The following is a 21285-nucleotide window of genomic DNA, read 5'->3' as shown; positions in this document are numbered from 1 at the left end:
CATCAATAAAAATACATAAATACCTTATTTATATCTAACGCTCGTTCTAAATTTTCTTCATATATTACAAATATGCTTAAAAATATGTCCCATACCAGATAAACATCACTTTTCACTCTTTAGAATTATCGAAACTTATAGGGCAAAAATCCGGTCCCACTATTGGTCTATTCTTAAGCCCGGCGGTACTAAGATCACGAATTTCACGAACACGGCAAGGTACGTACCTCGTACCTGCGTTCGCGACCGGATTCACGTGACACGCCATGATACGTAGCCCGTACCTGCGTTCGTGTGCGGAGCTTCGGGCTCGGTTCAGTTGGATAGGTACTTATCGCACGTCTCGCAGGTTCGACACGCCCGGGAGAAAAATAAATAAGGACTAGGTATTATTGAATTGAGTTACCACTTAGTATATTGAATACGGGACGTTCGTCGGACAAACATTTACGTGTGAATTAAACTTAAATTGTATTTTTTGCATCAATTTGAATATAATGGTTATATCTAAAAAAAAATTTGGGGTTATCCTGTTTTTTGTATAACCAGCTAATGATTAATAGTCAAAACTAGCGACCTGCTCGTTGCATAGCACTAATATAAATATAAGGTGTAAAACTCCCTAGTAAGTATCATTATAATTATGAACTTAAGCAACGCTGTGCTGTCATTATTAAATCAAGCGAAGACATTTTTTTCTGTTAAGTATTAATGAAATGAATGAAACATACTTGTAAAAGCTTGCTACTATCAAATATATAACGTAGCCTAAATATAAACAAGGCAATCCTAATTCCTTTTATTGTATGACTAACAAGCTAAGCCAACATACCGGGTTTTTTTTTTGTAGATAAGAAGTGCAGTTGCACGTGCAGACAAAGATAATAAGATTTGCGAGCAACTTATTAAAATGAAACAAACAATATACATAAGTAGCTGTGGGCTTTACCTTTTATTCGTGAAGTTGAAAGAAGTGACCGCGATGTTTTGTTTTACAAATTCGTGGTATTTTTTATTTAATCTGGAGGGGGTAGTTTAGAATTTTGAACTCACATTAATTGTCATTAGTTACTCCTGACATCACAGTTGGTTTCCTGACACACAGTGTTGTTGTATTATTTTAGCAACTCGTTTATTAAAGTAGCTATTCATTGTAATTAATGTTTGGTTCTTTTCATTTATTACTCATTAATATTTAAAAGGCCTTACTATTGGAAATAAATTTTAATTGAAAAGTAATGAAACGGAATTAGAGCTATGAATAAAAAAATCATGATAAATATTTATTCGTAGCTCTTATAGACCGCATCGTATCTTCACTCAACGTCGCGGGCGGACCGAACCGGCGTGTTCTTAAGATACGTGAAGCCGTGATCACGCCTACACGAATCTACACGGATTCACGTACCCTAATTTCACGTAGCCGAATGTCACGTGCGGAACGGACCCGAAAACCGTTGCCGTGAATCACGAAACCGGGCGCACGGCTACGGGTTCACGAATCACGGACACGACCGCGAGCCCTAATATTTAGTCCGTGCGGCACGTTTACGAAGGTGTCTGTTTCAGTCGCGCGCTACTTGTTCTATAATGGAAACAGGAAGAAACAATAATGGACGGAACAGCTGTTAAAGGTCACATTAGAAAGCAGGATTTAGTGGCAGTCTAAACATGGAACTACGAAAATAGAAAGTTCATGGGCTCTTTGTTTTAAATGTTGTTAATATTCTATTCCTGAGTTGTATGATAAAATAAAGGACTAAAACGGTCAACTAAACTATTGGCTATGTGACTGATAGTAGCACCCGTCTGACGGCTATGGGACAAATTGTTAAGATACCTATTTGAGAATTTACATACCTAGGTGCCCTTAATTACAAAGTAAATATGAGCCCGCAAAGTTATATATTTTTATTACTGACATTCCATAAATGGTCTAAAATACGCACTCACGAACTTCCGTACACAGTCCATAGAAAAGTTTTATACAAAATTAACATGTATAATATCTAAGAGCACTTAAATTACTCCTTCACTACGGGACTAACTGGCGAATATTGGGAATAAAGCGAATGAATTTAAAAACTAATTACAGAACAAACTCCCAGAAAACGAGGCCCGATAATAAATCCGCATTAGAGGCCCGAGTGCGGCTGCCGGCTCGGCTTCATAAATATTCACGGTCAAATCTCAAGTGATGTGCTGAATGAAGTGGCCCAAGTGGCCTGAGCGCCGAGTCTCCATCTTGTCTGGCATCTGAAGCGACATGTTGGTATGCCGATAGCGAAAATATCAAAGCTACAGTCATCTGAACTTGTTCTAAGTATTTAGCTGCGCAGGCGTTTGTGAAAATGTGTGTCGCAACGTACGAATTGCTTACAGCAATTATTTAGATACACGGAATAAATGGAGCACATATTTCCAATATCTGATGGATAAGAAACTTACAGGATTCCGGTTTGCTAGACCACTTAATTTATTTAAAGTCAGAGTCGTAGCGCCGCTACTATAAGCATAAATATTATTCTAATTTCGCTCTAATCTTTATGAAAAACTGTATAACGAATAAAACGCCAAACTGAATACACTTGACATTTTTTATAATCAGGCAGCCTTGGTGAGGTCTTTGTAAATATGGACATCAACAGCAATTCATTTGTAATGTTATATTGAATTGATAATGATCTGTAATTATTTTTAAATAACCCAAGCGTTTTGAGACGAAATGATCGCGGAAAATAGGTCAAGACCACGGTCCAATCACTCCAAGCCTATCCGAGCATCTCAATCTTAATCTAAGCGGAAAATTTTCAGTATTCAAATGTTTTATTTTTATTCCTTCGCAGAATGTCATTTATTCACGATGTTCATATTTCAGAATCACTTTCATGGAAAGGAAAATAACGAGTTTCATCTGCAAACAAAGTACCACTCGATTTAATTGAAGCCAGTAATTTTGTAACGGCGTCAATAATAATAAAAATGTCTGAATAGGTAGTAAAATTGTAACGGCGTCGGCTGCCGGTGCCATTTTGTAGGTCATAAATCGTTATAAGGGTATTTGCATGGTCCGGTCGGTTCTGTAGCTACGTGTTTAGTTACTGGCAAGTTGGTAACGATGAACAAATTTCAGAGGTACGAACAACGACCCAGATTATACGCACTAGATATTCAGTAACCTGTTTCAGTACTTGCTAGTAGGTGACGTGACTTAGTGGGTTGGTATGGTATATTACCAGTCTGTTATGAAAACCCATACACAGTACAACAATTAACTGTGTATCTCTCTCTCTCTCTCTCTCTCTCTCTCTCTCTCTCTCATCAAAATCCCTTGCACTCTTGACTGAGTAATCCTGGTTATATGTTTGAGTATCCGTTAACAACACGAACGCTAGTGAGTTTAATAAATTCGAATGGATCCCTGAGAATAGTAAGGACGTGACAAACTTATAGGTAAAGGATAAGGAAGCGATTCCCTAATGATATGAAATAAAGTAAGCCTAATGATGTAACATTGTATATCTATCTCTTGCGCTAGTCCAGGAGTGCCTCCGGAAGTTCTCGCGACGTTTCCGGTGCGGGGTCGCGCCTTGCACCTATTCTAATAACTGTTATGGTAAATACACCAAAAACGGAAATAACGTATCCCTTACTTTAATTGCAAAACTTTCACATACGTCACATTAGTCCATTATTTGCATACGGATATAAGTACAAAAGATAATGACAATGTTGTTTGAGTGTACCTGGGTCAACATTCTTTTCGTTGTCTTGTTTTAGTCCCCAAAAAATGTGACGGAGTATAGCTTATTGTATGGGATGATTTCCAGTTTTTTTTTTTTTTTTTCAAGTTAAATATAATTCAGCTATAAAGACATGCAATAGCACTCGACTTTTTTATTTACTTGATAGAAGACACCAATACAAGCATGACGTGGTCAGAAACAAGACAATGACAAGAATTTTAGACCCATCTATGTATGTACTTATATGTTTGTATGTATAATTCTTTGGCACACTTTATATTAGGCATAACAAACAAATTAGTACGTGTGACCTAGGCCTTAGCCTAGCGTTCTTAATATTTATTTATCCGTTGGTTTCCTTGTTCAGTTTTAGTTGTACCCCTCTGTACTAAGATTATTAGTATTAGTACTGCGTTACACTGTGACTAATGCCAATTAAACATTCCCTAAGGTAACATACTGATGTTACCTGTCGCCGGAGAAACACAATTAATCGCAAGCGACGACAGCTGTTTGCTGCATCTTTAAACAGCTGTAGCTCGTCAGAATTACAGGATGTCTCATGTCTGTCACCGGGATTACATTGTTCAGTAGATACCGTAGTAACTTACGGTTTGAGCCGAAATTATGACAAAAATGTTCACCTGGACCCGGGTATGTCCTTAAACTACGTCCACAAGAGAGGTATGGGCATTGTGAATGTCATCTCTTTCTGTGTGGTAGGGCACAGCACATCGGATGTCATTCCAGATCTAGAGCTGAGCCCAACTGGGGAAGTACCTCCACCTTACAGAATATCGCAGCCAAATAACACTAGACCCTACTCATAGTGTTGTGTTCCTGCCGGTGAGTAAGGATGCCAGAGCTCAACGAGGGTGGGAGGGGGTTAGGGTCGGCAACGCGCATGTAACCCTCTGGAGTTGCAGGCGAACATAGGCTACGGATACTGCTTACCATCAGGCAGGCCGTATGCTTGTTTGCCACCGACGTAGTATAAAAAAAAAAACTTAAAGGGTCGGTAACCTTGACACTCCTGACGGTGAAAGTTCATAACAGGCTGCGGTGACCTTTTATAGACAGCATCAAATAGATAGTGACAGTCAAAGTGGTCAAATATATTGTAACACACCTTTGTTACCATAGAAATAAGGATGTGTCACGATATATTTTGCCACTTTGGCCGTTACTAGTCACTATCTATTTGATGCTGACTGCACCATCAAGCGGACTGCACGTTTACTTTCCATGTACAAAAAAACTCTCGAATAGCCTGTAAAACATGACCTCCGTAATTGGGCAATAATGTCAATAATTAAACATCCAGTTCAATACTTCAATAACCCTCAGTCCAATTAAGTATATTAACCCTTAACTTTGAAGTTTATTAAAACTACTTGTTACACTGAAGAAGACATGTGGCCGTATTGGAGAATTTCATGATCTTCATGATGACATAAAGGCGATCATTGGGTAGGTACATACATACCGGTATGTAAGACATCAATAATTACTCAACTAAGTGCAGTTGTTAATAACTTACACCTGAAATAAATTAATGATCAAGGTAGAAATGGAAAGTAACGAATCGTCGGAGCCTCGGGAGGCGTAGCGAAATTAATATTGCATGTGAAAAGGCTCAGCACAAATCTATACGCGGCGCGCATATAAATGCCGTCCTTACACCAATCGAAGGGAGATTTGTGAACTCAATTCGTTGGAACGCTTTGAAACGCTTACGGCTACCGAAGGCAACGCTAAATTAAGGCTCGTTGCAAGCCCCCTTCGTATTTTAATCAAAAATCCGAACAATGTTTTTTGAGATCACTTAGTAGAAATATCGCGATGAGGCAGAATTGCCATTTTCACATGTCAAAATATCTTCAAAATTCCTACATACTGCAAAAGTAAGTAGGTATATTTGTAAACAGAGATTTATGACCAAACATGTGAATCGCTCGCTAGCAATTTGACGTCGTAACGAAATTGCTAAATAAATAATTAATTACATAGATAAAACTCCTAAAATAAAGTCAGAAAAATAAATGTAAAATTACGTGTTTAATTAATTAAGTTGTTTTGCGGATCCGCTAATCGACAATGACACGGGTTCTCATCATTTAAGCTTTGAATGTGTTTTACGTATTAGCGTCATTGAAAGTGCTCATCAACGTGTGACGATGTACCTGTATAATCCGCAGTCCGTCATGACTGTTAACCAAATGTGTACAGGGCGGGACGTCAAGACGACCATCGTAAATCGAAAAGCAAAATATGTATGAGAATGATAAGGTGCAATCTAAAAGTCACAAACTTTAACATTTATTCAGCAAATAGGCCACAAAGGCACTCCTACACACTGCAGGTTTTTATATCGTTTCATCCTCGAGATTTCGCTACCGCTGTTGTGAAGTTAAATGATGATCTGAAACGACTCTCAGAGTGGTCCTCTGCAAATTGCCTGGTCCTTAATCCTATTAAGTCTAAATGTATGGTACTTGGAACTTTAAATCAAACTAATGCCATCATTTCAAAACAACCAAACATTAAGATTAAGGATGTGAAAGTAGATCGCGTCGACGAAGCAAAAAATCTTGGACTCTTGCTAGATACAAATCTGCGTTTCGAGAGGCATGTAATAGACATTGTTAGAAATTGTTTATACCGTTTAAAAGTTCTATATAATATTCAAAATTTTCTTAGTGTCACCCTACGAATGCGACTTTGTGAAGCTCTTGTTTTATCAAAACTTAATTATTGCCTTGCAGCTTATGGTTCCTGCCTTCTAGCACGATCGTGGCGCCTTATCCAAAGAGTGCAGAATTCATGTGCCAGATTTTGTTTTAAAATCCCTCCTCGTACTCATGTCACGCCTTTTTTTAAACAATGCGGGTATGTTAAAAATGGCCGCTCGCCAAGAACTCATGTTCGCTTGCCTGCTCTTTGATACTATTCAATCCAAGCAGCAGTCTTATCTCTATAAGAAACTCCTATGGTTTGGAAAAAGTAGCATTCATCACCAAATGAGAGCCTCGCGAGCGATAGTGTTACAGGTCCCCCAGCACCGGTCTGCCGCTTTTAGACGGAGTTTTCGGTACCGCGTGTAAAATACACAATAACTGTAACATCACAGAACCACTCTCGACACAACCGCCCGGCGCCACGGTTAACAGTCAACTACCCCCACTCCTGCAGGTGCAGTATACTACATCCCTTCCTTATTAACGAAAATAAAAGAGTACTGATTCGATCTGATTTGTAATCATTCAGTTATTTGAAAATCGATACATTTTTTATATTTCAGCTAATTATAGATTCAACACAACAATCATATTAATCTTCATTTTGATCTTGGTCCGCGTGAGGTGCATTGCTGCTGTTTTGATTTATAACAGCCCATTCACCAGTTTCAGTTTTCTTGAGGTGAACAACATTTCTGCGATATTCTTTTCCAGTCACGTCATTCCTTACTCTAACATCACCACCACTTACATCTGTAACAGTGTGCGATTCAGGATTGAAGTTGGGAGTAAGTTTGTTATCTTTTATCAAGTTTTTCACGTAGACCTTTTCACCGATTTCTAGATTACTATCTTTTGCTTTCCTCTTCGTATCAGTGTATTCCCGTCCCTTTTCTTTCTTTTCTTTATCCCTATCTCTTACATCTGAATCGAGTATTTTGCACTCCATATCAGCCACTGTGGGTATTTTGTCTCGGAACTGCCTTCGGAAGAAGAGTTCTGAAGGTGTTTTACCTGTAGTGGTGTGTGGAGTGCTGTTGTACATAATTAAGTATTCTAGGAGATCATCCTTCCAGTTCTTTTTTTCTACTTGGCTGATTTTCAGCCGTTTAAGGATATCTCTGTTTTGGCGTTCGACTTCGCCGTTCATTTGTGGCCAATAAGGGATTGTATTGTATATAACAATATTGCATTCCTTACAGAAAGTCTTGAAGGTCTCACTGGTAAACTGGTTATCATTATCGCATGTCAGAGTCACAGGATATCCCAACCGGGAGAATATTTCTTTTAGGACTCTAACCGTGTCTACAGCTGTGATACTTCGCATAATCTTGATTTCTTTGTAGCGACTATAGTAGTCGATGAGAACCAGTAAGTAATCATTTGATGGCAGAGGTCCTAAAAAGTCAACCGCAACATCGATCCAGGGTTCGACTGGAAGCTCTCGTCTCTTAATAGGGTGTGGGGGGTTAGGTGCTGAAACGAGTGTGCATCCTTTACAGGCCTTAACTCTGTTTTCTGCATCTCGATCTATCTTTGGCCACCACACTTTAGTTCTGAGACGAGTCTTCATGGCTACTATGCCAGGATGACCTTGATGTGCAGCTTCCAGTACTCTGTCTCGAAGTTCTTTGGGGATAATCAATTTGTTCCCTCTTAAAGCAATATTTCCTTGAAAACAGATCTCAGTTTGGAAAGCTTTATAAGCGCTAATAGATTCATGCCATTTGTTTTCATAGATTCCGCTTTTAAGCGCCATTATTTCTTCATCTGTGGCACAGACGGCTTCAATTTCTTTTAATGGTACTGCTGTCGGCCTGCTGTATTGTACGATCGCATTAATATAATTTTCATTGTCAAACGGTTTGGGACTAATTGATTGGCAAAGCCGAGAAATGGGATCGGCGATATTGTCCTTGCCTGGCCGGTAAATTACTTTGTACTTGTAAGCCTGCAAGCGGAGAACCCAGCGCTCAATACGTGCGCATGGTTTAGATCTGGGACCAAATATGGTTTCCAAAGGCTTGTGGTCGCTTATAATCTCAAACTCTTTGCCGAACAAATACGTTTTAAAATGTTCGACTGCCCAGACGAGGGCCAAAGCCTCTTTCTCGGTCTGGCAATACCTTTTCTCACAATCAGTTAGGCTCTTATTACCGAACGCTATGATACGAGGACCATTTCGATCTATTTGTATCAGCAGGGCTCCAAGACCCACGGGAGATGCATCAGCCACTATTTGCGTTCTGTCAGCTGGATTATAATAGCCCAATGTTTGTATATTTGACAGACTCGCTTTTAATGTATCAAACGCTTGTTCTTGAGAGCTAGTCCAATATTTACGAAGGTCCGTCGTTTTGCTCAATTTAAGTCGTACAAGCTGACGAAGGGGCTCCGTTAATGATGCCAAATTAGGGATCCACTTCCCCACATAATTCACCAATCCGAGGAAACTTTGAATCTCTTCAACATTGGTTGGTCTCTTCGCCGATTGAATGGCTAGGATATATTTATCAAGTGGTTTTACCCCGTTTGCAGTGAGTTCATGGCCAAGGAACTCAATTTTATTTGTCTTGTAAATACATTTAGCTTCATTGAGTAGGACATCGTTGTCCTTCAAGACCTGTAGGACTTTCTTGAGCCGTGTATCATGTTCTTTTTCATCAGATCCGTATATAATGATGTCGTCGATGAAATTTGCAGTACCTTCACATCCTAACAACATCTTCTCTAGCACCTTTTGGAACATTTCCGGCGCGCATGACACCCCAAACATTAATCTTTTGTACCGAAATAATCCTTTACTGGTGCTGAAGGTTGTAATGTGTCTGCTGTCTTCGTCAATCTCCAGTTGATGAAAAGCATTTTTTATGTCAAGCCGAGAAAAGAATTTCGCTTGTCTGAAATGGGGTAGCAACTCATCCATCGTAGGAAGAGGATGATTCTCCCTTATAATAGCTTCATTAGCCCTCCTCATGTCGATACAAATCCGAAGGTCGCCATTTTCCTTGAGCACAGGTACCATGGGCGATACCCATTGCGAAGGCCCGTTGACCTCTTCGATGATGTCGGCTTCTAGTAGTTCTGTTAGTTTTGAATTTACCTTTGCTTCCAAAGGTATCGGTATTCTTCTATACGGTTGGATAACCGGTTTTACCTTATCATCGATTGGGATTTGAATTTTAACACCTTTGAATTTGGGAAATGTACTGATGTTGTTAACCGGTATGCCAGTCTGAAGGACGCCGAGTTGTTTTGCAGTAATCCTTCCCAAAAGGTTACGCGACCCGTTTCGAATGACATATAGGGTAGCCATTGTTTCAAGTCCATCACGAATATATATCTGCGCCTCGAATTTCCCCGTCACATCTAGTGGCGTTTGACTGCCGTAAGCCACTAATGTCTTGTCAGGATGTGCGATTTGATTTGCGGTTTTCACGTTATGGCTCTTTAAATACTCCCACGTTTCATCAGTAATGATATTGCATCTACATCCAGAGTCTATCAACATCTCAATAGTGACACCACCGACCTGACAGTTGATAACTTCGTCGTTATCTAGATGGAATACATAATCCACTTCTTCGGTATCCTTTTGTGGGTGGTCAAACCTTTGCCTTTTTGCATTATTAAATTTATCATCTTTTTTGTGTTCAAATTTCCGCTTCAGCTTTTTAGTTTTACAGTAATCTTTAAAATGTCCGATAATCCCACATTTCAAACATTTTTTGTCCCTAGCAGGGCATTCGGGTGCAAATGACAAGTGTTTATTGCTACCGCATCGATAACAAGTCTTTGAGGTGCCTCTTGCTGGTAATTTCCTAGTATCAATTTTATTTATGTCCGATTTATCCATGTCACCCGCCTTCATTGACCCAGTTTTTCCAAACGTGTCTAGTTGCCTATTGACAGTCTCCAGTGTGGTCGCTATAGTTATCACTTGCTGTAAAGTGACACTATCGCCGGCCGACAAAATCTTTTTCCGCAATTCGGAGCTATTTCCTTTTTCGATGATTTGGTCAATTAAATTTTCGTCCCTTGCCGTAAATTTACATTTGTCAGCCTGTTGCCGAAGTCTCACAAGAAAAGCTTCAAACCTTTCCCCTTCATCTTGTTTCATAAGCCTAAATATGTAGCGTTCATAATATCTACTCTGCTTAGGGGAAAAATAAGCATCTAATTTTTCCATAGCCACATTATAGACGTCGACGTCAGTAGCTTTTTCGGCGTGAGCACCCGGCAAATTGTAATAGACTTCTTGCAGAGCAAGCCCACCGAGATGTAGTAAAGTGGCCCGCTTTACCACATCTTCCTCGATATTAGCGGCCAGGAAGTATATCTCCAGCGCCCGTTTCCATTTTTCCCATCTTACACCGACGGAAACCGGATCGCCTCCACAATCGAAATTGTCTAGACTTGGTATAGTTGATGTTACTTGGGTCATTTTGGTGCGATCTGCAACAACACGCGATTCTGTATAGTCTAATTTGCAACTACACAGGATCTATTGACCACCAATTAATAGTCACTACATGACTAAATCACACATGCCTACCATAGTAAGCATCCACTTCCAGGGTCTATCATATTGACCTTTCATATAAAAGTCTTTCAAATCACTTCTATATACGACCTGTCAAATTAGCCTCTAATATAAAGCTCAATGTTAACATTAACCACAGCAACCATGGTCTATCATATTGACCTTCCATATAAAAGTCTTCAGAATCACTTTTATTATTATGTGGTCTATCAAATTGACCTCTCATATATCAAGTTTAATCCAGGCAAACCCATGGCCTATCATATTGACCTTTCATATAAAAGTCTTCTATAACACTTTTAATATCCACATGGTCTGTCAAATTGACCTTTCATACCCGTACAACAATACAATAATAACAGTGAAATTATGGTCTGTCATATTGACCTCGCATGTACTAATATACTCACAATACGTTGGTACCGACATGGCCCGTCGTATGGACCTCTTAAACCAAACATTTAATAGTACCATACCTATTATGAGATCTTATTTACTTAAATACATACATTTATGTATACGCCAAAATACCGTTAATGACTTACCACTTAATACGAGTAACACTCGTCAATATTTCTTACTAATGAAAGCGAATATCATTCTATTATTTAGCCGTTTAGTAGCACGCGTAATCATAACAAAGCCATATACTTAGCTGTAATAATTATGTACCGTAATTCATTACAACGCTGTCAATTTAATCCGTACTTTAATTTAGTAAATGTTGCAATGCAATACATTATTAAGGTGTCTTAATAGCCGTTTTTTAGCCTAGGCACTAAACAGACTTAGTTAAGGAACTCAATAATATTTATCAAATCATTCATTAACGGTACTTCCGTAAATAAAGAAACTAAGCTGATTTCCATCTAGGTACTTATGGATGCGAGTAAAACACAAAGATGCAAGTGATCAATGTTATCATCGCGCCGCGCTGCTGGCCGGCCGAAGCACGTAAACAAGGCATATATTTACCACATTTAAGTCAAAGGAACTATTCGTAATGGATAAAGGTCGTTGTTTACTGTTCATGTATAAATTTTATAGCCATTAAATTACACCATGATTTAAAGTTCGCTATCACGCTTCCATTCGTACCTACAACTTTTTTTTTTGCAAAGTACTTAACATTCCTCCCCTTTCTTTTAAAAAATTGATATTCCTCAATGTACTTACATTTTCCTCGTTCGCCACTTGTAAAATACACAATAACTGTAACATCACAGAACCACTCTCGACACAACCGCCCGGCGCCACGGTTAACAGTCAACTACCCCCACTCCTGCAGGTGCAGTATACTACACCGCGCAACAAAATGTTGGAATAATATACCACCTCCAATTCGTCAATCAAATAGCAAAGCGATTTTTAAAGTAAAATATCGACTTCAACTTCTTAATCAACAGAAACAACAATGTCAAGTCTTAAACTCCTTTTCGCTTCACCCTCCTATAACTAAATACTTTGCCAACCGCGTTTTTATCTTTTTATCTTCATTACAATTTACCAAAAGTCCATAAGATAGAAAAAACACGCACACACGCATATATATGTATACACTCACTCACATAATACTTATAAAGTACACGGCACATACACAAATTGCACAGTAGTTTTTCTTTATTTCTTGTACCAACTTAGGTGTTTAAAAAGCGTTGCCCATTTTTGTGTAAGGTACTGGCAAAATACCAGCGATGTGGCTTGCTGCATCATTATGCTGAGTCAGCGCCTTTTCTGTGCCACGACACATGGCGTATTAATTAACTAAAAAATGTTTTTATTAAATTAAGTTTGCATGTTTTTATTTTACACTTTTCTTTTTTGTTTGTTTTGATGCTAATGCCATGTATGTTGTGGGTATGAATAAAGAATGTATCTATCTATCTATCTACACGTCAACATGGAATTTACATACAAGTAAAAAATAAAAAAAAACCGGCCAAGAGCATTGCGGGCCATGCTCAGTGTATATAGGGTTCCGTAGTTACCCTTCCGCCACAATAAACTAAACTAGAGCTATTAAATGGCCTCATCTCAGCATGTTGCTTGCGACTTCCAGCGCTGATCTTCCGATGAGACCATCGAGTGAGAAATCATATATTAGTATAGTAGATTGATAACCAAGGGACGAAATGGTACCTTTCACCCGAGTTAAACAATTAGGCCAATTTGCCAATTTGAAACTTAATTCTCAATCTTGACATAAGTTATTATGTGTGTCTGTCGGTTTGTTACCTTGGCAATGACACGCTTAAACCAATTACCTAAGCATCGATTTATCTAGCTCTACAATGAAGATGTCACGGGCAAGAGCTAGTCATAATCTTCCCTGCGTTGTCCCGGCATTCTGCCTCGGCTCATGGGAGCCTGGGGTCCATTGGCGTCTAATCCCATGAATTGGCGTAGTAGTACATTTTTGTACGAAAGCTACTAATAAATAAATATTATAGGACATTATTACACAAATTGACAAAGTAAGTTAAGTAAGCTCAATAAGGCTTGTGTTGAGGGTACTTAGACAACGATATATATAATATATAAATATTTATAAATACTTAAATACATGGTAAACACCCATGACTCAGAAACAAATATCCATGCTCATCATACGAATAAATGCCCTTACTAGGTGTCGCGAACGTATTGCGAACCGGCTAATATTTGCCAACGTCATGGAGTAGATGGCGCTAGTAGTCACGTTTAAGTTATATAACCGCTTCTAGGTTATTGGTATTTTTTTGGCTGAAGTTCAGAGGGTAGATGAGAACGACAGTAGGAAAAAGGAGGTTGTGTGCGAACAAATCTACGGGTAGTGATATTTGCTTTTAGATCAAGTCAAGGACGTTTATATGGTGTTATTAGAATAATGATGTGTCTCTTGTAGATTGAGACCAACGTTATCAGTACTCAGAGTGGACAGTAATCCAGTGAGGCTAATATGAAATTAAGGTAAACTTTGCGTGAGGAATGGGGTCGCTATAAGGGGAGGTTTGGAGGCGACTATTAAGCTCAAGAAACCAGGCGGATAATCATGTGAAACTCATGTTATATGTAGGTAATAAAGTCGGACACCAGCACAACTCATATCGTCATCTCACTAACGTCCAGGCCTCGTATAGGTATGTAGTACATTTACATATCGCTTTCCAGTATCCGTAAAAGTATTAGCTCATTCGATAGGTTAATAAGTATGGTGAGCTTGACGACACTAGGATTTGACCCGAGGCCATTCTTCGGCTTCATAGGCAGGGTCACTACCCACTAGGCCAGATCGGTCGTCAAAACTACTTCCATCTAACCTCCGAACCCAGAGGAGAAACTATGCCTAATTGGACAAGAGGTAGTATTGAATATAAACGAAACGGGTAAAATTCCCATCCAAAAGCTTGCAAAGGGTTTTGTGGTATAATCAAAATGCCAACTAGAAAGGGTGTTTAAATACTTAAGTAACAGAACAAAGCTCACCAGAGCAGAGCCGGCTCCATTAATACTCAAAATTACACACTATAACCATTTATTTTGTTAACATTTCTGGATTTTAGTTTAATTAATAAAGTGTTTGTCTTTAAGTAATTGCTTACTTTAATTACCGTTTGTGCTTGAGTTGAGACCGGACTTCTAAGGACCACAATAAAATTATATTCAGATTCCTAAGAAAGTGTTCTCAATTCCCATGAATTGTTGTGTGATATCTCGGTCTTTACCTAATCAATTTGCAACATTATTTTTATTCAATAACTCATATAAAATTAACTAATTGGTTTAGAACAGTTTTTTACCAGCTATTTTACAACTTTTTTTAAAGACTGTCAGTGAAATTAATTGTGAATTTCAAGGATATTTTTTTATGGATTGGCAAGAGATTTGATTGTTCTACACTGTAAATTAATCATACCGCCATTCCGTGTTCATTTATTAAGTACAGTAAACAATAATTATATTCGCAAACACAAATATTATTACCCAAGCGCGCAACTGTACTCGTACCTAACACTGTTGTACATTTTCTTCTAGCGTATCATAACGCTTTTCCAAGTTCACATTAAATGGGTAAACAATATTTGAAAGGTTACTTAGGGCGAGCGGGTCCCGGCGATGCTCAGGGGTGACAGGTCAATGCCCCCGCTATTTCAAGCCCCTGTAAGAACGACGGCCCTCAGCTCAGAAGCACCGTACGAATCTTTCGCCTACGCTAGTTGCATGCTGAGCGATGGTCGTGTGAGGCGACTGCTCGTTAAATTCGGTCGTAAAATGGCGACATACGGGAAATTATGATTTTAAAAAGTTGGATGTTTTCCTGTTCGTTTCATTAAAGCACCGACCACCGATACTATGCATAAAAGGCATTAAAGCATCGTTTACCCTTTATGCGTTTCGTTTTTGCAAATTTGAAACGCATATGACACTTAAATGTTTTATATTATAAGTAAGTACCCATTCCTAAATGTTTTTCCTAGAGTATACTTAAACCCTACCAAAAATATTACCCTCGATACCTTAAATACTTAAATGTTTTACGGTTTCCTACCCAACATCAAAAGGGTCTCGCTGTAGATTTGGTCGAGCGCGTTAGGTTTAGCCACTCTGCATTTATCCACCACGTAGTGATCGAAATGATCGCGTAAACCCGCTCAATCGCATGGAGGAACATTATCACTGCGTGCTACTAAGTCCCAAAACATGGCCGTTCAAATCGTAGGGCTCAGAGCGGATTGAACAAGCTCCAACGGACTTAACCCCGATGATCGGCGGTGCGGCGAAAAATAAACACTAGTGTAGTTCAATTCGTCCGTCCAACTTCTACAAACTCCAAGCTAAAGATCGACGTAACCTACTAACTTTTGACAAAATACGATGAAACCCGGCGAAATTGGATAGAGCAAACAAGTGCCAAGCAGAAATTTACGAACATGTTGCAGAAATTACTGTAACTTTGTAAGTTGTAGCGTGTTTGGCGCAGGATCGCTTACTCCATAAGGCTACTTCGTCACCTACTTGTCATTATTGTCAAATTTTCCACGGTTTTGATTCGTCAACATTCCTATCTTGTATACATTCCTATATGGTTCACAGTGTTGGCATTGGTGGAGGTCAAAATAACAGGCCTACAAAAAATATCAGTTGGAAAACAGCAATGCAAAGCAAAAGTAAACGAAGTATTTTATTTGTCTTTTTTATGGAAGGCAGCCAGAATAATGGATGATTACAATAATGTTCACGATCTGGCACTGGGGTCGAAATAGGAATGTCGACGGTCTGGGACTGTAGTCAAAATAGTAATGTGGACGAGTTAGGAAGGTGACGATTTAGGAATTGTATGCTGACGACACGCCACGTGTTTTCGTATTCTTCATTATATCTGTTGTAAATTTGTGTGCACAGATATTCAATTCGGCAATAAATATACTCTTTGTTATTTTTTCTGTTTTACCGGACTAGTACACAAGTGGGGAGAAATTCCAGTAAATTCGTTCGGGTTTGGGGGTCTAAATCCATTGGAATGAAGCTTTATAGCTCAAGGTTAAATTGTAAATGTAAGGTAATGTTTCGTTCACTAAACTATTAAGTTCACTCTCCTCATTTATCCATAAACTGTGGGAGCTGGTAAACACAGAGCAACGTCCTACAGCTTACACTGTCTAGACGGCCCATGACGTCAGGAGTCTATGCAGGATAATGCTCAATGCATTACTCTACCTACTCAAATCAACTTGGAACAGTGTATCTAATGGAAAGGTCTGCTTAATGTATCAGCGGACAATAGGCAGACTTATGATATTTTATTTAACTTACAATATTTGAAACGTTTACTTTTTCATCTCGTAAGTGAGAGACTTGACTGTTATCAGTATTTACACCAAATAGCTTATATTAGACAAGATATTTGTAGGATACTGATGTGTGAACAACGCGGCTCCGTATTTGTTTGAGCGTTTTATATTGAAGCGCTTAATTTTGTGGGCATAATTGAAGGGGCAATAGATTGAAGTAAGTTATCAGATAGGTTGTTTTTATCAGCTTTACAAATAAGAAAAAAATGGTTTTACGAAAATGAGCGGTTGAATGAAACGCTCGAATACTGGAATAGATACTGATCCTATTGCAGGAACTGCAGTTTGGTAAAAGCACGCCAAACGAAACCCTAAAAGTAGTGTACAATTTCTTCTCTTTACCATCGAATCGAAACGTTTGGATGTAGAAGGCTAGACTGTCTAGTCGGCCCATGACGTCAAGCGTCAGTCTATACATTAGAATAATACACTCAATGCATTAGTCTGCTCACACAAATTCAAAAAATCTAATGGATATATTAACTCCAAGTATTAGGCATTCCATACAGGTCGTTATTTGACGTGCCATACACTTCGACAAGGTATGTGGAATCAGATGTCGCTACAACAAATTAATAAAACCTTGTCTTGTAATAGTCTTGTCAAGGAGACTGAAAATCCAGTGCTAAAACCCGTTTAAAAGCTTGCAATTTCAGTCAAAATTAAGGTTAAAGCAACAAAGCTGGTGCTAAAGCAAAGGCGTTAGTAAACGGAGCAGCAACCGCCGAATTCATCAGAGCGGGGAAAGTTCAACAATGACTCGTCGCTAAACAAATGCCATTCGGCGAAGTAGGGCGGGTCGAGTCCGCTAGACAAACCCGGCTCTTGACTTTACTGGCTCCCGGGTTATTTCCGACGCTTTGGCGACCGTAGGCGAGCGTTTGAGGCAAACGCGGGCCCAATTTAATTCCAGAAAGTGACAGGAGTTGACATGGCTTACATATCATATAAATCACATTATTGTTTCTTGTGACCGAACAGATTTTTTTTTTAAAGACGAAGACCATTAAAGACTTTGAGGCGATATCGCAAATTACAATATTCAACCGTCGTCACATCGTCATTCATCACAAAAGTGATAAGGTGGGCATAATTATGAACTTGTCCTTTATCACTTTGTTGAGTGTAATAAAATAGGCGGGGTACGTCCGAAATGAGGACCAATTTTATTGTAACTTCAGTAAGGGTATGCGCATTGCGCCGTAGCAGCAGTAACATATCTTATGCGTTGCGTATTCTTTTCCTGCGTAAACTGTTAAATCTCGTTGACGTTCATCATAATTATACTGGTTCGTCGGAGTCAAATACTCGCTTGCACTAGGTTAACAGTAGAGCTAGATCCACCACTTCAACACGCGATGTAATTTACTTTGGAAAAATTAAATTACTGAGGATCCGGTTTCTTTGAGCTAACAATACTTATAGAGAGCTAAATAGATACCTATTAATTTTGTAATAAGAAAAGTAACCGTTCTTTTTATTAGGTACTCACAAGTAGGTATGCTTTTATCAAATTCCCTGCATTCCTAAACCCCTACAAAATTGTAACTTTGTCCAGTCTTATCTAAGAACCGTAGCTAGTCTATCGCCTGTACCAAAATCCCCAACTATATCTGCCAAGCCGTTTGCAAGATGAATAGGAACATTTACTTGTGTGCACAAGCATACACACATACAAACAAACAAACAACCTCTCACCCTGAATGCATATACCACCCTGCATTTAATTTGGACATACCCACATGTTTATTTTATATGCAGTACATATACAGCTTTACTTTATTGAGCATGTTCGTGTGCCTATTTTTAGATGTAATGCTCGTAAATGACATGTTCTAGTTTTAGTTATTAGTTATTTTAATTTGTTAATTACCTGCATGCTCACTCATATTTTGTATTATCTTGTATTTTCTCTATTTAAGTGAAATGTTAAATTTCTTTTGAGAAAATAAATTTCTTTAACCACATATACCATATACCGTCTCCGTTCTGTAGGTAATACCATCATTGAGGATGGTACCCATCCGTCATAATTAGCTTGCACCGGCCTTCTTCACTAAAAGATTTTTAACTCATTAAAGCTTCATGTCATCTAATAGAGACCTAGACATCATCCGATAAGTGATCGCATTTCTACATCTTAAGGCCCCGTGGGTTCAGGTTCCTCTCACACTCGCCGAGTGTAAGTGCGTGCGAGATGGATGTGCGTGCCCGGGATCGCGGATATCATGTTTATTTTTTTACCTTTATTAGTGCAAAATTGTTACAAATATTTATAGTGCATTAATGTTCGTGATTTATTATTCTGTCAAGCGAAAATCAAGAAATCAGGTTTCGAATCGATCATGTTACTAGATAGAGTAAGGCATCTGTTCTATTCTATCTGCTATTAATGTAATATTTCAGTTGATTATATCTCCTAACACAGCACCTAACAGAACCAATCTTAAAGCTACTTTAGCTAACTCGAAAGATACCATAATTATACAAACACACTGAAGTTTTTATGTTATTTAACCCAGCTTCACAATATTCAAAGACAATATTCATACACAAAGGGAAAATGGTTCAGTAAAGCGGAAAATTCTACTTATATTCCGCTAATAATATCTCGAAGCAATAAACCTATACGGAACGTTTGAAAGGACAAAAAACATGGGGTACCTATTTACTTTCGCCCTCGCTATCTTTACATCAAAAGTATCTTCACCGAGAAAGAATACAAATCGCTTTAATTATACCTTAATCGAAAAGAAATATGGACGAATTAGCATTAAATTAGCTGACGCTGACGCCGACACTGTTGAGTCAGGATAATAGCCAGATACCTACGCGATGTTAATGAAATAATTGGTTTCCCTGCGGCGTTGTCATAATCGATCCGATCGCGTACGTTAATTCCTAATTGAACGCAAACTGGAGGTCAATTCTCGTTAAAATTTTAGGTATTCGCCGTTTGTAATGGTATCGGTCGCTACGAGTTCACATTCGCTTCCAATAACGCAAAAACAGAAACGAAAGTCTAAGCGTAATTGCATTTGGATTCGATTAAGGAATAGAATTCAGGTCAGTATAACACTAAAAGTGACGCATCGTAAAATACGGCGTAAATATGTGAATACGGAAAAATTGCAGGTGTTCGGAGCCGTGAGCGCTAAAAGGACAGATTTATTCGCAATCTCGCAAAGGGTTGCATTTAACTGCCTACATTCAGCCCGCCTCCGCATAGAAATACTTTCCGGACCGTATTCTCTAATACAGCTACGGAGAAAGTACTACGTGTAGGTACTGAAAAGAGTAGTCATAGTAGAATGCTATATTATTAATCGTTTACTTTGTCGTACTTAATCAATGATAATTTTATTAAAGCAATTTTGATGTCTGTCGTTCGTTTAAATCTATGTTTACGTGACGTCACGGATATTTTATGAACCCATATCATTTTATAGGTTCCACGTTCCAAATCGAACATGAAATGTAAATGTTTGCTGTCGAACTCAACGTTGTCAGAATAAATAACGTATTTGGGGAGGTTTCATTAATTGAGTCAATAAATTACTATTGTTTTATGCGCTAAAGGCATTATAAAAGTTATTCCCGGGCGTATTCATGCCGGGTCATTTGTAGAAACTATTTCAATTCGACAAATATACATATGTAAAATGTTATTTCTTCATCGAACCATTTAGTTTAGTTAGGCGTAGAAGTTTTCAGAATCCGGGTGAATAAGGTTTGATTGGATGTGTACTTAATCAAAAGGGCCGTCGTAATTCGATTTGGTGATTCAACAAGGGACTGAATATTTATAGAAACGTTATTTATAGTGAAAAGCAGCTAAGCACGAGTCGGGGTTGAGGTACGTATTTAGATATGTTTACAGTACCTTACCTGGGCAGGTACATCATGATTCATAAAAGAAAAAAAAACTATTGCCTTCTAAACATATAATTTGTTATCATTAATCTGTTATTCGTGCTAATGCTAACTAACCACTATTTTGAATATGCTCTACAATAGAATCAAGGTTCTACAGCTGGCCAGACGTACCTTAGCGTTGTTCTATCCTGATCTTTTTTGACAGAATAATGAAAATCTTTAAGGAATGCAAATATTTTACCTAATGCCCAAAGCAAATGGTTATTCCCGGTTGTATAAGCGTTTGCCATAACACATTTGTGGTGCGTACGACATCAGTACGCTAGGAAAACTTGCTAGGTAGCCACTTTTATAGTTATAGGAGGAAAAAGCACTAGAAGCGTCGGATCTGAAAGGGTCAAAAGAGTATTGCCGTCATTCCGGGCAAAATGGCGCGTATTCACGCGGGAAATGAGAAGCTTCAGAGTTCGCTGATGATGTACAGTGTACACAGCCGCAGACCACTAGGGTTGTCGGGGAGCTGGTGGCTTTTTGTGGATTAATAACTCATT

The 21285-nt window shown here is 38.6% G+C and overlaps 2 protein-coding genes across 4 annotated transcripts in view; both read right to left on the bottom strand.

Moving 5' to 3' along the window:
• The window catches only part of LOC133527141 (tyrosine-protein phosphatase non-receptor type 9-like), a 107306-nt gene that overhangs the window by 36424 nt on the left and 49597 nt on the right, over positions 1-21285 (bottom strand). The window lies entirely within an intron of this gene.
• On the bottom strand, positions 6989-12658 carry LOC133527138 (uncharacterized protein K02A2.6-like). The gene is made up of 2 exons (XM_061864026.1): positions 12204-12658; positions 6989-10939 (listed from the first exon to the last, which is right to left on the bottom strand). Exon 2 carries the CDS (start codon positions 10926-10928, stop codon positions 7077-7079), a length of 3852 nt encoding a protein of 1283 aa, XP_061720010.1. The 5' UTR covers positions 10929-10939; positions 12204-12658; the 3' UTR covers positions 6989-7076.

The sequence above is a fragment of the Cydia pomonella genome, chromosome 17 (assembly GCF_033807575.1).
Source record: "Cydia pomonella isolate Wapato2018A chromosome 17, ilCydPomo1, whole genome shotgun sequence".
Lineage (NCBI taxonomy): Eukaryota > Metazoa > Arthropoda > Insecta > Lepidoptera > Tortricidae > Cydia > Cydia pomonella.
The sequence above is the reverse complement of the archived record's forward strand: the minus strand, read 5'-3'. Positions and strand labels throughout refer to the sequence as shown.